General features: G+C 42.9%; 1 protein-coding gene across 4 annotated transcripts in view; it reads left to right on the forward strand.

Annotated features, from left to right (window-relative positions):
- Positions 1-20,294, forward strand: part of LOC139554823 (A-kinase anchor protein 9-like) — a 139,569-nt gene that overhangs the window by 88,562 nt on the left and 30,713 nt on the right. For 2 of the 4 annotated variants that reach the window (XM_071367982.1, XM_071367984.1), the window contains exons 23-31: positions 1,454-1,616; positions 7,795-7,889; positions 8,793-8,910; positions 10,183-10,221; positions 11,210-11,442; positions 11,695-11,814; positions 18,699-18,866; positions 19,593-19,697; positions 20,046-20,198. In XM_071367982.1, coding sequence (XP_071224083.1) covers positions 1,454-1,616; positions 7,795-7,889; positions 8,793-8,910; positions 10,183-10,221; positions 11,210-11,442; positions 11,695-11,814; positions 18,699-18,866; positions 19,593-19,697; positions 20,046-20,198 — 1,194 coding nt within the window. Of the gene's footprint in view, positions 1-1,453; positions 1,617-7,794; positions 7,890-8,792; positions 8,911-10,182; positions 10,222-11,209; positions 11,443-11,694; positions 11,815-17,366; positions 17,388-18,698; positions 18,867-19,592; positions 19,698-20,045; positions 20,199-20,294 lie in introns of all 4 variants that reach the window. The other 2 variants (XM_071367981.1, XM_071367983.1) reach the window with 2 other exon arrangements.

Consider the following 20,294-nt stretch of genomic DNA (forward strand, 5'->3'; position numbering starts at 1 on the left):
TGCGCATGGTGATCTTAGGCATGTGTGCGGCTGCTCGGCTATGGAAACCCATTTCATGAAGCTCCCGACGAACAGTTATTGTGTTGACTTTGCTTCCCGAGGCAGTTTGGAACTCGGTAGTGATGTTGCAACCGAAGACGGTTGATTTTGGCAAGCTTCAGCACTCGTCGGTCCCTTTTCTGTGAGCTAGTGTGGTCTACACCTCTTCGCGGCTGAGCCGATGTTGGTCCTAGACGTTTCCACTTCACAATAACAGCACTTACAGTTGACCGGAGCAGCTCTAGCAGGGCAGAAATTTGGCAAACTGACTTGTTGGAAAGGTGGCATTCTATGACTGTGCCACTCCGAAAGTCACTGAGCTCTTCAGTGAGGCCAATGTTTGTCTATGTAGATTGCATGGCTGTGTGACTGATTTTTATACACCTGTCAGCAACCGCAGTGGCTAAAATTGCCGAAACCACTAATTTGAAGGGGTGTCCACATACGTGTGTGTATATATAGTGCAAGTCAGTGGTTTATTGCAGAAGAGCAATTCCATGCTAATTCAACCAGGATAGAAGGCTTTTGTGAATGCGTCACAGTGCAACGTCTACTAGACCTGTCTCATCTGTTTTTGACGTTAAAGGGCTAAGAATTAAATGGCAGGTCATACATGTTGTTAGTTCCTCGATGAATGTCAAACTGGGGGGTAGGTTTACTAATTTTAGCTATGCAGGTTCTGTATGTGAGTATTTGAAGCGCGTGAGAAAATATTTACACTGTCATGATGTGCCACTGTACAACTCGAGACTTACCACTGAACTGTATACGGCTAAACTTCTCCACACCTCTTTGTGCATTGCCCTGTAGTTGTTTTTGGGTTTCCCTACTCATTTAAGCATAGCCACACAGGCCATGTGTGTTGTAAACCCACTGTTTCCCTCTGTGTATCTTATGTGCTAGTGTAGTTTTGTTCCACCCATTAAGTGGGCCTACTGCTTTGATTGATTGGTCCTCATTTTTTACTTTCACTTTGGACACTAACTGGAAACCATGACTGGTGATCATAAATATTCCCATTATACCCACTGTCACAAGGCTCAGCATGTTGTCTGTAATGAGAGGTTATGTCCGTAAATGACAGCAGAGTATTCATTCATGACATGGGATATATTTAATAATATGCCATGTGCCATTTAGCAGATAATTTTATCCAAAGCAATTTACAGTGCACTGAGTTCATACATTTCTTTGTACATGTGATCCCAGGAGGAATCGAACCCACAACCCTGGTGTTGCTAGTGCCACACTCTTACAAACTGAGTCAGTCTGTGTGGACCAACTTACTTTAAGGCTTTGTGTATCTCAATTTTTAATTCAGAATTATTCTCCACCTCAAGTATTTCCTCAAATGCTCTGTGATCACTAAAGTAATTATCTTTGTCTCGCCACCTATCTTCCCATCCCTGATCAGCTGGAACATGCGCAGGTCACCCAGACGGAGCTGATGCGCGAGTCCTTCCACCACAACCAGGAGATTGGCGATCTTCTGCGGCGGCAGGAGGATCTGCAGGAAAGGCTGGGGGAGGAGGGGCGTGCCCGTGAGCAGCTGGCCCTGGAGCTCCACAGGGCAGAGGGTGAGTGGAGGGGTGAGGGGTGTTTGATGGGGTTGTTTTTAATTTGGGTGGGTGGGTGGAGGGCAGTGAAAGTGTGTTTGTGGGGGATGGTGTGTTTTGGTGAGTCAGATGGCTAGGGAATCTGTGGGTGAAAGGGAATATATGGAGAGTGTTGTTCAATCCCCAAAAGTCCCCACAAGGATAGTAAAACAAGGAAGAAACATCTGTGATACGTCTTCATCTGACATGCGACTCACAGTAAAAAAAAAAAAAAAAAAAAAAAGATTAAATACACAGTCAAATGTAGCTGGACAAATAAGATAAAGATAGTAAATGTTGCTGCCTTTACATTTGGTTTGCTTTTGCTTTTTTTCTTGACTCACACATAGGGTAGAAGGACATTCTCATTCACGGACTTGTACACAAACAAAACATCACCCAGATTTCACGTGACCTGCAGTATTAGCCTATATATTTCAACATGCATTTCAGGCGCTTAAAAGCTTTCGAAGATGCCTCCAACCCAAATGATCCTCCATTGTGTTTGCTCTTCCATCCACGTATTCAAACACGGTTAATGTCAAGCCGAAATGATGCTCTCATTTTGTCCTGTCTAATTCACTCTGTAATACCTAGCTCCTGGTGTGGTGTGGAAAACTGGTTTCAATGCAGATGGAGGAACAGGCTTGCTTTTGCTTGAATTCTGAAGATGTTCCATTCTGGCAGAAACCATTAGCCAGGCTCTGAGGCCACTCAAGTCTCTCAGGGGGAGTTAGGATGTATTTCTGTATTATGTTTCGCAGAGGATAGGTTTACAGTAGAGCATTAGAGAGAGACGTAGGCCTATAGGAAATGTAATGGCATCGTGATGCCATTGTGGACAATTGTAGCAAGAGGGGTGTGTTGTTACAATTCTGAGCAAAGATTACCCATTTGGTAAGACAGTGTTGGCCTTTTATAAAATTGTCTTTAATGCAAGAAAGGTGATGTGTGTCTGTGGATGGTCAGCACTATGGTTAGTTTGTTTTGCAGCCTGATTGATGGTGCTCTGTTTGCACCTAATTGTACTCAATATGTTTCCATGAGACAGAGACAACATAGATTCTCTCATGAGACTAGAAAAGGAAAGGGGATACCTAGTCAGTTGCACAACTGAATGCGTTCAACCGAAATGTGTCTTCTGCGTTTAACCCAACCCCTCTGAATCAGAGATGCGGGGGGCTGCCTTAATCAACATCCACGTCATTGGCGCCCGGGGAGCAGTTGTAGCTGGGGGTTGACTGCCTTGCTCAAGGGCAGAACGCCAGATGTTTCCAAATTCCACCACTGGCTATGGGATTTGAACCTGTGACTTTTCGGTTTCTGGCCCAACACTCTTAACTGCTAGGCTACCTGCCGCCCCTAGAGCCTTGTGCTTTTCATTCTTAAGGGATTCCATGTCAAAGGTGAGAAAATGAGATTCGATCAGTCAAGGAAATAAGTGCTAAAAACATGTTGGCTCATTATTTAAAAAGAAGATGGAAAACAAGTTATAGGATGACAAATAGCTGAGTTTTGGCGCCGGTACAGCCAACTAGCGCTACCTAGCAACAAAACAAATAATTATAATTTGAGTCAAAGTAATATATATCATCCAAAATAATATTGCGAAATGTGTGCTGATTAAATTTTTTCCCCCCATCATTATCCAGAGGGCAAAACTACCATTTCTAGTTGTAATGAGATCACGTCAGTTTTGACTGTTGCTGTACCAGGTAGGAGGGTGAAGCCAGGAGGCCATCACAAGCTTCCAGTGTTAGGCTATATCAGACATAATCTGATATTATCAAGATGCTCATGACTGTGGCTTAATAAAATGACACGATACTTAAGACCAGAGCCATCTCATCAGTAGTCAAATATCACCTTTATTTTTGTCAGATTTATTATAAAATATAACTTCCTTGAGAGAGTGAATTGATGGTTGGTGGATTGATTCTGACAATAAACCTCTTATGACCATCGGAATGCAGATCCAAGAGTGCTGAGTTTCTGGTGAACGGCCAAGTTCTCATCTTGCCACGAGCAGCAGCATTCCAAGTTTTAGCGTATGAGTTAAGACATGATGAGTTATTGTTTGAACTACTCTGATGTGGTTTTAGTTCTGGTTGCTAGTATGGAGCATAGTTACAAGTGATCAATTAATATACTGTTGTTGTGCTCGTAAAACTTGACAATTTAACACGCAAACAACATTTGTAAAGATGACGCTAGCTAGGTTTCCATCCAATTGGCAACAGATTTTCATGAGAATATACATAAAAACAATATTCACATTTTCCCACCAGAGATGTTCCATCAAATTGAATTGTTGCGGATAAAAGGCTGTGCGTGATGAGGTAGTGGGCATAAAAATGACTTTTCCGGTTAAATTCCCATTTACCGTAGCCTAATAAACGGCATGCTTTCCCGAGTCGTAGTGGGAGGACCACACAACATATCGCTTGACTCAAAGTTTACTTCGATATGATTGTTATCATATCAATATTTGCTCATAAAAGCAGTTCCCATTTCTCGCATGCATTTTACAGACACACAAAGATCCCACCTTGCCAGGCCGTCATTGTAAGTAAGAATGTGTTCTTAAATGACTCGCCTGGATTAAGGTTCAATGAAAAAAATAAACATTTGTATTTTGTTTTGTCAACATTTGTAAAGTTTACGGACAAATTTGTTGTTTCCATAAGGGCTGTTTATTCAATATGTACTTTACTCGCATAAAAGGTTTGATGGAAACCTGGTTAGTGACAGCATTGAAATCTTAAAGGTAGGTCTATATATGAGTTGTATTTATTATGCAGAAGGCTTTCTTGGGAGTGGTCTAATCCACTGCAAATTAGGAATTTTGGGGATGTTACTAAGGTACATTCATTTGTTGTGAAAATGTGTTACCACTATTACGTGGGCTCGTATACTTTTGTAGTAATAACATCATTCACAAAGACACAAGGGTAGAGCCACCCATTCAAATGATTTGTTGAGTTTACAGTAAACAAAGAGATCAGAATGAGGCACATCAAGCTTAACACACATCAGCACAACAATGTTCTTGGAAGAACATCAGACAGTCATCTATGATTAAGCGTATTCACTTCACCTATTTAGTACATACTAGTACTAGATAGATTTTCATTAGTAATCTCTATCAGATCTTTGGGAACATTGCTAGTGTGCAGTCATGTCTTCCAAACAGATTTATCATCAGCTGAATCACATGCCAGTAGTGCATTTATCTAGTGACCTGTAACAAGGGTAATAATAGAATTTTAAAATGTGTTTGTTGGCAGCATAGCCCTCTATAGTACACTCTGTCAAGCAAAATGGGTCAGGACTTTCTGTGTGTGTGTGTGTGTGTTTGTTTGTTTGTCTGAATATTTGTTTGCGTTAGGGCTTGGCGATTATATCAAATTAATTTGATTAGTTCTAATTTATGTTTTAGCGTCTTGTTCCAAATGCCTGTATCGCAAGAATTGAGGTTTTACTTTTTTTTTTTTAAGTTTCTATTTTTGAGTGTGTATTTTTGGTCTTGTCTCCTTCACTCCTTCTGTGTTGTGTGCGCTGTGCACCTTCCCACGCGCACACACACCAAGCCCCTCCCCCTGCCACTCACAACAACAAGAGATTAAAGATAATTTCTTCCTCTGACAACAAGCAGTTTCAACTCGCTATTTGTAGTTGAGGTTTGGTCCGACATAATCGGTCATATGTACACTGAAACACTTTGAGACATTTTACTGTAATAGAGGAGAACTTACCCTTAATAACAATATCCTTTTTATGTCTCAACTCTAATGTTGAACAGTACAGACCCTACTGAGACAGGAGTATTAATGAACATGATTGTGGAAAATTCATGCTCAGTTTCTGTCACAAGCAGTTGTTTAGTTTGTGTTTTATAAATTTGCAATGAGAGAATATTTTTCTTATTTGAACATGTTTTTACAAAAAATGATTAAACCATTATTTAACTAGGCAAGTCAGTTAAGAACAAATTCTTATTTACAATGACAGCCTACCAAAAGGCCTCTGCGGGGACGGGTCTGGGATTTAAAAATAAAAAATATAGGACAAAAAACACATCCCGACAAGAGACACCACAACACTACATTAAGAGAGACCTAAAACAACAACACAGCATGGCAGCAACACAACATGACAACAACATGGTAGCAACACAAAACATGGTACAAACATTATTGGGCACAGACAACAGCACAAAGAGCAAGAAGGCAGAGACAAAAATACATAATGTGAAGCAGCCACAACTGTCTGTAAGAGTGTCCATGATTGAGCCTTTGAATGAAGAGATGGAGATAAAACGGTCCAGTTTGAGTGTTTTTTGCAGCTCGTTCCAGTCACTAGCTGCAGCTAACTGAAAAGAGGAGCGACCCAGGGATATGTGTGCTTTGGGGATCTTTAACAGAATGTGACTGGATGAGGGCTGCGGTAGGTATCTCAGATAGATGGGGGGAGTGAGGCCTAACCAGTGGGTCTTGCGACGAGTATACAGAGATGGCCAGTTTACAGAGTAGTGTAGAGTGCAGTGATGTGTCCTATAAGGAGAATTGGTGCCAAATCTGACGTCCGAATGGTAAAGAACATCTAGCCACTCGAGAGCACCCTTACCTGCCGATCTATAAATTGTGTCTGTAATCTAGCATGAGTAAGATGGTCAACTGAATCAGGGTTAGTTTGGCAGCTGGGGTGAAAGAGGAGCGATTACGATAGAGGATACCAAGTCTAGATTTTAACCTCAGCCTGCAGCTTTGATATGTGCTGAGAGAAGGACAGTGTACTGTCTAGTCATACTCCCAAGTACTTGTATGAGGTGACTACCTCAAGCTCTAAACCCTCAGAGGTAGTAATCACACCAGTAAGGAGAGGGGCATTGTTCTTACCAAACCACATTACCTTTGTTTTGGAGGTCTTCAGAACAAGGTTATGGGTAGAGAAAGCTTGTTGGACACTAAGAAAGCTTTGTTGTAGAGCGTTTAACACAAGATCCGGGGAGGGACCAGCTGAGTATAAGACTGTATCATCTGCATATAAATGGGTGAGAGAGCTTTCTACTGCTTGAGCTATGTTGTTGATGTAAATTGAGAAGAGCGTGGGGCCTAGGATTGAGCCTGGTGGTACTCACTTGGTAACGGGCAGTGGCTGAGACAGCAGATGTTCTTATCCAGGGAGGCAACTTGATTTCAACATCTAAGCAGGCTATGTTGTTAAAACAGTTGGAGACGGACAGGAGGGTGTATTCATAACAGTTCAACTGTTCTACTTTGTTAGCAAGCAAATAGATGCAAGTTGGCTAGACTTTAAATATAAAGATTAGCTGGCTACTCACTAGCAGTTGGCTTGTGCTTGAGAGACTGTTTATGAGACCTGTGTTAAATTTATATAATGCCTGCTAACAGAAGTTGGTAATTATTAGTGGGTGTGCATTGTGCTTGGTTCTGGTGACATTTGTAATAAAAAAAAAGGGCATTTTCATAGATAGCTGTGACTGTCAGATCAGTGATTATAGGTTAAACTATTTTAATAAAATAATTACATTTGATAAAGACCATTATTATTGAGTCTTATGGTTGAAGGCTATTATTTAGGATAATATACTTTTACAAGTCCAGAATTCATTAGATTATTCCTGACTGTTTGAAATGCAGTGAATTGACCTTTAATTATGCATCAAAGCTTATTTAGAGAAGAAAAAAATATATATATATATATATCGTAAATTGCCCATAAGCTTGAGAAAATCGAGATATGATTTTTAGGCCGTATCGCCCAGCCCTAGTTTGTGTACAAAACTTACCGATATCTACTGTTTTACAGTGAGAAAAATGTAAGTGTCTTTTTTCACAGAGTTCTGAAATTCCCATCCAAAATAGCAATATTCCAAGAAATATACATCAAATGTTGATTTCTTACATTGTGACAAAAATGATGCATCATGAGAATGGCTCCAAGTATTCAGATAATCATAAGATTCCCTTTTTTCATCCTATTTATTGAATATTGGTAGAGGTCAATATCGTCCAATAGTACCAGTGAACCGATATATTGGTTGGGCTCTAACTGTGTGTGACGTGTTAACGTGTCATTCAACGATCGCTAAATCTATATATTAATACTCCCTCTCCTCTCTCTCTCTCCCCCTTAGGCCTGATTGATGGCTACACGGGTGAACGGGCCGCGCTGGAGGAGCAGGTGCGTCAGAAGGAGGAGCTACAGCTAAGCCTGGAGCAGGAGCTGCAGGTGAGACACAGGCCCAGTCTACAACCACCATTATCACTGTGTTTTATAACCGTTGAGGGTGACATGCTATGTCCACTACCAGCGAGCAGTCTTTGTAATAATGTAATTTCAACCAGTAATGCCTGCTAGGTAGGATTGCAAAGCTACTGGTAGTTTACCAAAGTTACCCTAATCTTCAGTAAACTTTGGTAATTTATACTTTTACTTTTTTAAATATATTTATTTATAGTGTTCATTTATATCAGCCTCTATTTTGTCCATGAGTTTCTAATACATAGATCATATGGTTGAAGAGAAAATAACATAATTTATTGAAAAAAAGCTTCTAATCAGCAATGGCATTATTTTCAATTAACTCTGCAACTCTTACAACTATTTACTTTTTTCACTGAAACCGTAATATTAAACACCAATGGTATTCACTAAGTTGATGGTTTTATATTTAGGATGATATTTTACAGCTTTCATTATAGTTTTTATTTGAAAATCATCGTATTTATTATTTCATATATTTTACATGTGATAAAAGACATACCGTGGGCCAGAGATAATTAGAAACCTGTAAAAATATGAAGTACCCAAAAGGGCCACTAGATGTCTTGTGATGGATTACATAAAATCCTTGAAAGATACCAAAATTCTGGTAGTTTACTGGTAAGTTTTCAGTAATATACCCTCCCTTTGCAACCCTAATACTAGGTAAATATTTTTTGTCCAATATATCTCAACCACTCTATGCAGATTTAAAGAAAACTGTGGACAATTATGTTTCAAGTTGCTTCCCATCTGTTTAAAATTTTACCGCTATGTTGGGCAACTTCGCACACTGCAGTGAGTCAGTGTTTTTAATTGGTTAACCACATTGTCAACCTGCCTCTAACTGAATGTCATTGGCTCCTGCAGGTGACAAGCAGCCGTCTACACGAACTGGAGCAGGAGAGGCTGCAGATGCAGGAGGAGCGAGAGATACTGTCACGGCAACAGGACGCCATGAGGGAGCATGCCGGCCCGCGCGAGTTACGTATGTACCCCACCACTTACTTTCTTGTTGGATCTGAACGGAACAAAATATACAGTTTGACAAACATTCAAATATTGCTTGTGTTCACCTACTAACTTTTTTGCAATGTTGGTTAGAGCCTGTAAGTAAGCATTTCACTGTAAGTAAGTCAGCGCACGTGACAAATAAACTTTGATTTGATTGGTTTTCTAGACCGTGAAATAATGGTGAGAATGTTACTTTCATATCATGTAAAGGATATGCGCAATGCCTATTCCAAAAGAGATGCTCAAAAACATGCAGTTGGTGATACTAAAGAACTATGACTACATATTTATATGACATCACTACTCCAAAGAGTGGGCAGAGTGAAGTGGGGGTTGTGTCATTGAAATAGAAATACTAGCATTACTGAGAGAAACCCCTCAGGCCATGGCAATTTGACATGTCCGTTCTAGTAATTCTATTTCTGTGGGTCCTATGACGAAGATAAAATGTTCTTTTGCATACAGAAGGTTGGTTTATTTCCTTGATTAGATCTACATTTGACTATTTGTGTGACTCATTGTCATCGTCATCATCATCATCACACACTGTGTCAGCTTAAGAGTAGCCACTCATTGTTATCATCTTATCACTCAATGACTTTTTAACGAAATCCTTGTCATTTAAATTTATATACTCTGTTATTACTGTGCTTTACTAAATTCCTATAGAAACGGTGACCATGGTAATTCATTCATGTTGTAATGAAGTTTACAATTGATAATTGTTTTTGATGGAAATCCTCTGGGATAAAACGGAATCCTGGAACATTTGTAACACATGTACTGTATCTGACAAAAGTCTCACCTGGGTAGTGTTCATTAGGCACCAAACGTAATGAAGTGGACTGAAACAGGAAGGAACTACCTTGACTTGACCAATGACACAATTGTTTTCCTTTGCAAAACATTTTTTAAGCATTTTCCGATGCATTACCTCTTTCCAGTACTATTTCAAGGTATTCCATAGGTTAATGAACAATCCATAGGGAAATGGCAAGTATACAGCAAGGACATGAATTCAATGTACAGGGAGCCATTTCAGTAACACCTCACTCCTGCTCTCACCTCACCGCATTGGCTTATCCATCCTCTTCCGACACAGCTTTAACCAATACCATGACAACACATGCAGTGAGGCCCCGCCCTCTCGTTTTCACCTCTCGCATCCTTTCTCCTCCAGTCTTCCTCCTTTTTATGACAAAACAAGTGCATGTTGAAATACTGTGCTTTCTTATTCCTCCCATAGGCCTAGTTGAAGCTGCAGTCGATGCAGCACCTGAAGCAGGTGTGTCCCACATCAGAGCATGGCCAGTCTATCTATGTTACCTTTTAGTCTCTAGTCGATTGGCACTTCACAAATATATTTTTTAACACCCAAATACAGCAACTCACAAAAAAATCTTGGCGCTTGCTATGGGCTCATTCACTCAATCACTAACCCTTGCTTACGCTTTTTCTTTTTTGATTCACTTTTCTATGTCATGGTTTGTCATGTTAATGTCTTATGGGTCAGTGTGATCATTCTCATTTTATTTATGATTGAGCATGATTGAAGGAATTGGATAAGCTATATTTTGATACGTTGATACTGTAAGCTTAAGTATTTCCTCATTGGCAATCATCTTTGCTCCTAGAGTTTAGCTCACCCTAACCTTACTTCACCTTGTCACGATGTTAGCATGGATAATGTCCACTACCTTTGGAGTTAAGATGATTGCTCAATAAGGAATTTGTTCCACCCCTTGCCTGCAATTGCATTTGAGGCATGGATATTGCAATGTCTCAGCACTGTCTACGTGCTTGGTCTGTGGTTTGCACTCTCTTACCCTGTTATCTGTTGTACTAATACAATGGGGGTTTTGATCTCCTGGGTGAAGCAATGTTGGTTGGTTTAATGTTGGTTGGTTAAATGATGGCATCGGATTAGTATATGTTGGGAAGATACTGGGAGTGAGATTGTTAGATATGTTATACGTGATGCTGAAATGGCAGACTGTATTGGGGGCATTTTGTTAAAAGCAGCCATCTCAATAATGTAATGATTTTAAAATGAATAATACACAATTTTAGAACTTCTGAGACAAAAATGGCTGAATATACTTAGATTTTACATTAATAGTAAGGCTGTAACTGAGTCCACAAGAACTCCATTTCAGCATCCTGTCCTGTCCATTGATCAAATGAAACCTCTGTCCAAAATCATTGACTCCTCCCCTCTAAAGCGACCTTATGTGTGACGCCTTCTGTCCTTCCCTCCCTCCCTTCCCCCCCAGACCTCCTGGAGGAGACGGAGAAGCTGATGGCTGAGAAGGTAGAGGTGCAGCGGCAGGCAGAGAAGGAGAGTCTGGGCCTCCTGCACCAGGTGAAAACACTGGAGGCTGAGCTGGAGGAGCAGGTCAACCGGGTCATCGAGCTGGAGCACGCCCGTAAGACAGAGACCAGCGACCTGCTGCAGCAGATCCAGGCCCTGGAGAAACAGCTGGAGAAGAACCGGAGGTTCCTGGATGTAAGAGAAAGAGGGGAAGGGAGAGATGAGGGAGGGGGGATGGATGCATGACTGGATGGATGAATATGGATAGAGAGATGGGAGAGAGGGGTGGATGGGGGAGGACCGTAGGAACTATGTTGTTTTAAAGTATACAGATTTACACAAATGTTATATGAATGTGCATGTTGGTTATTGGGGATTAGGCAGTGCATAAGGTATTTCCCTTAGCTACTCTCCTTTAAAGGCTTGGTCTTAAAATGTGATCCCCAGGAGCAAGCCATCGACCGGGAACACGAGAGGGATGTCTTCCAGCAGGAGATCTTGAAACTGGAGCAGCTGCTAAAGAACAGCCAGAAGCAGCAGCCCGGCTCTGAACAAAGAAGCAGAGAGGTAACAATTCACTTCCGCAATGGCCCCAGCATTGAGCCCTGTGGGACCCCACAGTCAGTTTCACCCTCCTTTTGTTCCCTCACAATGGGAGAGGCAGTAATGTAGATGCTCAGCTTGTAAAAGTGGACTGTTGTAGCTCTTTACATGAGGGCTCAGTGTCAGCCAGGACAATGGGGAGGTAGAATTTCCTGTGGTTACCAGAATATGATCCCAGACTAGTCAAACTGGAACTGTTGCATCAACATGTGTTGTGAAGGAAAATGTACGTACAGTATATCCTCCAAGATGGCATAGCAGTCAGATGTCCTTTGTCCTCGTCGTGTCCCGTGTATATATATATTTACATATTTTCTTCGCATATCTTTTTATATATATTTTTTTCTTTCTAAAAACTCAACTTCAAAACACTCTCCTGCAACCCGCCTCACCAATTAATAAAAAATATAAAAAAAGTGTTATTCACCTCAAATCTGAAATCCACAACAGAAGCTAGCCAGAAGCTAGCCAGTTCACTGGCTAACGTTAGTATTCAGCTAACCACGGTTGGCGGTCATCAGCTCGAAAAGCTATCGCCAGTTTTGTACAACGCGACTCAGACCAGAGCATACCGGACCTATTTTCTCTCCATATCCCCAGATTTCTATCGCAAGCTCTGGACATTTATACCTGGATCTTGCAGCTAGCTAGCTGCTATCCGGACCCGTTTTACTGCCGATGCGGAGCCCCACCGGGCCTTCACGACTGGTCTACCGACGTTATCTGACCGAGGGCGTTATCCAACTGGCCCCTCCGTCGCGACGTAACCTGAACGCCCATCTGCGGCCCTCTAATCGTTAGCTGTCTTATCGGCTGCTATCTGAATAGGTCTATCGGACAATTTTCTTGGGCCACTATAACTATATCTATTTTGCCAATTGGATTGGTCCCCTCTACCACACGGAACCCCACTAATCTACCGACGGAAACGCACGAGGTGGCTAAAAACAGACCTCCATCCTCTGCTAGCTTGCTACCCATGGCCCGGCTAGCTGTCTGAATCGCCGTGACCCCAACCAACCTCACTACTCACTGGACCCATATGATCACTCGGCTAAGCCTGCCTCTCCTTAATGTCAATATGCCTTGTCCATTGCTGTTCTGGTTAGTGTTTATTGGCTTATTTCACTGTAGAGCCTCTAGCCCAGCTCATTATACCTTATCCAACCTTTCAGTTCCACCACACACACATGCGATGACATCACCTGGTTTCAATGATGTTTCTAGAGACAATATCTCTCTCATCATCACTCAATGCCTAGGTTTACCTCCACTGTATTCACATCCTACCATACCTTTGTCTGTACATTATACCTTGAAGCTATTTTATCGCCCCCAGAAACCTGCTCCTTTTACGCTCTGTCCTAGACGACCAATTCTCATAGCTTTTAGCCATACCCTTATCCTACTCCTCTGTTCCTCTGGTGATGTAGAGGTGAATCCAGGCCCTGCAGTGCCTAGCTCCACTCCTATTCCCCAGGCGCTCTCTTTTGATGACTTCTGTAACCGTAATAGCCTTGGTTTCATGCATGTTAACATTAGAAGCCTCCTCCCTAAGTTTGTTTTATTCACTGCTTTAGCACACTCCGCCAACCCGGATGTCCTAGGCGTGTCTGAATCCTGGCTTAGGAAGACCACCAAAAACTCTGAAATCTCCATCCCTAACTACAACATTTTCAGACAAGATAGAACGGCCAAAGGGGCCGGTGTTGCAATCTACTGCAGAGATAGCCTGCAGAGTTCTGTCCTACTATCCAGGTCTGTACCCAAACAATACTTTTAAAAATCCACCTCTCTAAACAAGTCTCTCACCGTTGCCGCCTGCTATAGACCACCCTCTGCCCCCAGCTGTGCTCTGGACACCATATGTGAACTGTTTGCCCCCCATCTATCTTCAGAGCTCGTGCTGCTAGGTGACCTAAACTGGGAAATGCTTAACACCCCAGCCATCCTACAATCTAAGCTAGATGCCCTCAATCTCACACAAATGATCAATTAACCTACCAGGTACCACCCCAAAGCCGTAAACAAGGGCACCCTCATAGATATCATCCTAACCAACTTGCCCTCTAAATACACCTCTGCTGTTTTCAACCAAGATCTCAGCGATCACTGCCTCACTGCCTGTATCCGTAATTGGTCAGCGGTCAAACGACCTCCACTCATCACTATCAAACGCTCCCTGAAACACTTCAGCGAGCAGGCCTTTCTAATCGACCTGGCTATCCTGGAAGGATATTGACCTCATCCCGTCAGTAGAGGATGCCTGTTTTTTTTTTTAAATGCCTTCCTCACCATCTTAAATAAGCATTCCCCATTCAAGAAATGTAGAACCAGGAACAGATACAGCCCTTGGTTCTCTGACTGCCCTTAACCAACACAAAAACATCCTATGGCGTTCTGCATTAGCATCGAACAGCCCCCGTGATATACAACTTTTCAGCGACGTTAGAAACCAATATACACAGGCAGTTAGAAAAGCCAAGGCGAGCTTTTTCAAGCAGAAATTTGCTTCCTGCAACACAAACTCAAAAAGGTTCTGGGACATGGAGAATAAGAACACCTCCTCCTAGCTGCCCACTGCACTGAGGATAGGAAACTCTGTCACCACCGATAAATCCACTATAATTGAGAATTTCAATAAGCATTTTTCTACGGCTGGCCATGCTTTCCACCTGGCTACCCCTACTCCGGTCAACAGCACTGCACCCCCCACAGCAACTCGCCCAAGCCTTCCCTATTTCTCCTTCTCCCAAATCCAGTCAGCTGATGTTCTGAAAGAGCTGAAAAATCTGGACCCCTACAAATCAGCCGGGCTAGACAATCTGGACCCTTTCTAAAATTATCTGCCGAAATTGTTGCAACCCCTATTACTAGCCTGTTCAACCTCTCTTTCGTGTCTTCTGAGATTCCCAAAGATTGGAAAGCAGCTGCGGTCATCCCCCTCTTCAAAAGGGGGGACACTCTTGACCCAAACTGCTACAGACCTATATCTATCCTACCCTGCCTTTCTAAGGTTTTCGAAAGCCAAGTCAACAAACAGATTACCGACCATTTCGAATCCCACTGCACCTTCTCCGCTATGCAATCTGGTTTCAGAGCTGGTCATGGGTGCACCTCAGCCACGCTCAAGGTCCTAATCGATATCTTAACCGCCATCGATAAGAAACAATACTGTGCAGCCATATTCATTGACCTGGCCAAGGCCTTCAACTCTGTCAATCACCACATCCTCTTCGGCAGACTCGATAGCCTTGGTTTCTCAAATGATTGCCTCGCCTGGTTCACCAACTACTTCACTGATAGAGTTCAGTGTGTCAAATCGGAGGGCCTTTTGTCCGGGCCTCTGGCAGTCTCTATTGGGGTGCCACAGGGTTCAATTCTTGGACCGACTCTCTTCTCTGTATACATCAATGATGTCGCTCTTGCTGCTGGTGAGTCTCTGATCCACCTCTACGCAGACGACACCATTCTGTATACTTCTGGCCCTTCTTTGGACACTGTGTTAACAACCCTCCAGACGAGCTTCAATGCCATACAACTCTCCTTCCGTGGCCTCCAACTGCTCTTAAATACAAGTAAAACTAAAGGCATGCTCTTCAACCGATCGCTGCCTGCACCTGCCCACCCAGCCAGCATCACTACTCTGGACGGTTCTGACTTAGAATATGTGGACAGCTACAAATAACTAGGTGTCTGGTTAGACTGTAAACTCTCCTTCCAGACTCAAATCAAACATCTCCAATCCAAAGTTAAATCTATACTTGGCTTCCTATTTTGCAACAAAGCATCCTTCACTCATGCTGCCAAAGATACCCTCGTAAAACTGACCATCCTACCGATCCTTGACTTCGGCGATGTCATTTACAAAATAGCCTCCAATACCCTACTCAATAAATTGGATGCAGTCTATCACAGTGCCATCCGTTTTGTCACCAAAGCCCCATATACTACCCACCACTGTGACCTGTACGCTCTCGTTGGCTGGCCCTCGCTTCACTCTCGTCGCCAAACCCACTGGCTCCAGGTCATCTACAAGACCCTGCTAGGTAAAGTCCCCCCTTATCTCAGCCTGCTGGTCACCATAGCAGCACCCACCTGTAGCATGCGCTCCAGCAGGTATATCTCTCTGGTCACCCCCAAAGCCAATTCCTCCTTTGGCCGCCTCTCCTTCCAGTTCTCTGCTGCCAATGACTGGAACGAACTACAAGAATCTCTGAAGCTGGAAACACTTATCTCCCTCACTAGCTTTCAGCACCAGCTGTCAGAGCAGCTCACAGATTACTGCACCTGTACATAGCCCATCTATAATTCAGCCCAAACAACTACCTCTTCCCCTACTGTATTTATTTATTTATTTATTTATTTTGCTCCTTTGCACTCCAATATTTATATTTCTACTTTACACATTCTTCCACTGCAAATCTACCATTCCAGTGTTTTACTTGCTATATTGTATTGACTTCGCCACCATGGCCTTTTTTTGCTTTTACCTCCCTTATCTCACCTCATTTGCTCACATTGTATATAGACTTATTTTTCTACTGTATTATTGACTGTATGTTTGTTTTACTCCATGTGTAACTCTGTGCTTTGCTTTATCTTGGCCAGGTCGCAATTGTAAATGAGAACTTGCCTACCTGGTTAAGTAAAGGTGAAATAAATAAAATAAAATTTGTCTATCATCACCATGGTGATTTAAATTGAACTGTAAGGGGGTTGTGGATATTATGTGATTGTAATGCATTTTGTAGAACTGTAGTATTTAAGGCTTTTTAATTGAATATTTTATTGGACATAATAGGTTTTAAGTGGTTTTGTCTGTGTCACTAAACACTTAATATATTTTGCGTCTTTCGAAAAAGCAGAGTTCATGGCGTGGTTACTCTCACACCGTGTTGTAGCTACCTTCCTCAAGTAAATATCATTAGATATTACATTACGATATTTCTGCTGAGCATCATCGTAATCTTGACCATGGAGGTCTGTCTTTGCATTATAATGGCATCTGCTATCATAACAGCTGTGACATACTGCTTGTCTCTGGTTTATTGTACGTCAATTGAGTTGTTGTGGCTTGTTTCTGCTAAAAGTCATTATCATAGCTCCACGTCTCTTTGACATGCTGTGGCAGTGGCTCTGCTTGCTGTTGCCATCAGCTGTGTTTTACATTAGTTACCATGCTGCTGTTTGTGTTCGGAGTCTTCAGCTGTATTATAGTGGCATGTGTTGTGGAAACGTTTCACTAAAAGTCACTCAGAGTTAGTTGAATTGAATTATAGTTGTCTCTTTTAAACATCATTGTAGATACTGCAGTGGCCTGTTTTTGCTAAGCTAAATGCATTTAGCTTTATCACAGCAGCCTTTCTCTGCTATCATAATCTTAGCGCTATTCCTTCTCCCTCCACCTTCTCCTATTAGTCACTGCTATGCTCATTAAAGGCCATTCTCTCTCCCTCTGTTTCCTCCTCTTCCTCTTTCCTCCTCTCTCCCTCTCTTCGCCTCTCCTATGGCAGGTGGATCAGCTGACCTCCCAGGTATTGCTATTAGTTGCATTGAAACAGCCTCTCTCTCATTAGCGAAACTCCATCAGTTGCATGGTAGCAACCTGTCATTGTAAACCACGTTAGATCCCCTCACTAACCCTTCCTCTGCTCTCTTTCTCCTTTTTGTCCCTTTAAATATTCCTCTGTCCACCATAGCAGGTGGATCCGCTGCCCTCCCAGCTATTAGTGCTGCTAGCATCATTGAAAAGGCTATTCTAATAAATATCATTAGCTGCATTAAAATCCCACCTCTCCCTCCATCTTCCCCCCTTACTCTCCTCTTTCCCTATTTTTCTCCCTTTCTCTACCATGTAGCAGGTGTGGATCCTCTGACCTCATAGAATTGCTCCCGCTTACATTAATACTGCCTTTGTTCAGCCGCACCATAGCATAACCATCCTTGTTTCTCCTTCCCTTCTGCTCCTCCCCTCTGCTCCTCCCCTCTCCCACACGGCAGGTGGCTCAGCAAATCTAACAGCTATTGCTAGTAGCTAACGTATACTGAAATGCAGCTTCTCTCATATTGAAGCATATCATCCATTCTGCATAATTAAACATATATATATATTTAACCTTTATTTAACTAGGCAAGTCAGTTAAGAACAAATTCTTATTTACAATGACGGCCTACCAAAAGGCAAATGACAGGTAGACTTTCTTTGCCATCCTCGCTGAAGCTCTCCTCATTCCCTCTACCCCCTAGTGATGGGGGGGGAAATCGGTACATTTAATTATCGCAGTATAATTTTTGGACAATATTATATCAATACTTTGACTCCAAGTATCGATTTGTAAAATACCACCAATGCTACTTAGCATTAGCTAGTGCTATTTGGCTCTACTTGCGCCTAAACTCTTGTATTTTTCATCCTATAGCTTCTTCTCCATAGATTCTTTCTAAATAGTGAGGCAACATGGTTCCAGCACTTTTATTTCCATGACCAATCAAAATCAAAATTTTCTCATGCGGTCTTTGAGCAATAAGTTTGGAACATCAAATTGCAATTAGATTGCAGTATCGAATAGCAATACAAATGGAATCACAAGAATTGCACCTAAGTATCGTGATAATATTGTACCGTGAGGTCCCTGGCAATTCCCAGCCCTACTACCCCCTCTTTCCCTCCTTCTCTTCCAAACGGCAGGTGGATCAGCTGACCTCCCAGTTACTGTGTTGTGTTGCTACTAGCTAGCCACATTGATACATTGAAGCTACATACTGTACAATCCTCACTGAAAATCCCTCTTTCCCTCCTTCTCTCCTCCCGCTCCTTTCTCCTCCTCATCCCTATCCTCTCCCAGGTGGATCAGCTGACCCAGCAGCTGAGGGAGAAGGCGGACTGGTGCAGCGAGCTGCTACTGGCGACTGAGCAGCTGCAGCGCGAGGCGGGCGAGCGCAACGAGGAGATCGACAAGCTGGAGGGCCGCATCCGCGAGCTGGAGCAGGCTCTGCTGGCCAGCACAGAGACGGTGAGAGAGACGAAGGGAGGGGGAGGGATGGAGAGAGACGGGGAGGAAGATGAAAAAGAGAGGAGCGGGACAATGGAGTGGGAATAGTTAATGATGCTGTGTTAATGTTAGCGGGGGGGGGGGTGTGAGTGAGAGAAGATGGGGTGTGTGTGACTGTTTCAGAATGAGTTTGTATGTTCTGGTAGAGTGTGAGAGAATGCCAGCGTGAAGCTACATGTGCATATGCGTGTTTGTGTGTGTACATTAGTAAGAAAGGAGACTACAGACAGTCCCTGGCGTCAGGGCTGAGAATGTGCGTGTGTGCGCCCATAATAATGAGTACTGCACCCAAGTACTGCACATATCAAACTCATTCCACGGAGTGCCGAGTGTCTGCTGGTTTTCGCTCCACCCTTGTACTTGATTGATGAATTAAGGTGAGGAACTCCCCTCACTGCAGACACTCGGCCCTCCGTGGAATGAGTTTGACACCCCTGAAGTACTCCAACCAATATCACTGTTGGCAGGCTGAAACACTGAGCAGTGAAAGAAATGTCCCCATAACTTGCTACTGCACAGATGATTAAGTCTATGAGATCGCAGCTACTTTATATGATGTATGGCTGTGTGTGGGTGTTTGCGTGTGCAATTGTGTGTGTGCTTGCGTGTATTATTGTGTGTGTTCGCCACGCATGACCTGGTTGCTAAATAATAATATTGTGTGCGTTGCATGCATGTGTGTTTCAGGTGGAGGATAAGAGGCAGGATGTGTCTGTTAGTGAGCCTGGGGACTCCTCACTGGAGGCTCAGCTACAGACTGAAAGAGAGGCACTGGACAGGAAAGAGAAAGAAGTAATGTATTAGACTTAAGGGGGGTTTCTTTCTTTCACATGTTTGGAAGGGAATATATAAGTAGCCAATCCATCACAGTGTCTAAGCTAGCCAGCAAAAATCTTGATTGGTTGTCACGCCCCCAATGATTTACACAAAATGGGCCATTCCTCTGCTTGTTGCATCCCTTTGTCTGCCATCTTTCACCTCGCCTCAAATCACACTCCTTCAATTACCAATGATGTACACAAGACAGGTCCCCACTTGGATTTCTAGTCCCCTGTTCATGTGTCGATGCCCTGGTCCTCAGTTAGACAAGAACACACAACACGCCAGCCTGACTCCCCCCTTCCCACTCCTCCCCTCCAGATCAGTAACCTGGAGGAGCAGCTTGAGCAGTTCCGGGAAGAGCTGGAGAACAAGAGTGAGGAGGTGCAGCAGCTCCACATGCAGCTGGAGATCCAGAGGAAGGAGCTGAGCACCCAGCAGCAAGACCTGGAGACCAAGGACAGCATGCTCCAGGTAACCTGCCAGCACACAGCTAGGCTAGCATGTAGGTAGCCTTTGTCCCCATACAGCTAGGCTAGCATGTAAATTTAGCAAAAAAAGAAACGTCCT

The sequence above is a fragment of the Salvelinus alpinus genome, chromosome 26 (assembly GCF_045679555.1).
Source record: "Salvelinus alpinus chromosome 26, SLU_Salpinus.1, whole genome shotgun sequence".
Classification (NCBI taxonomy): domain Eukaryota; kingdom Metazoa; phylum Chordata; class Actinopteri; order Salmoniformes; family Salmonidae; genus Salvelinus; species Salvelinus alpinus.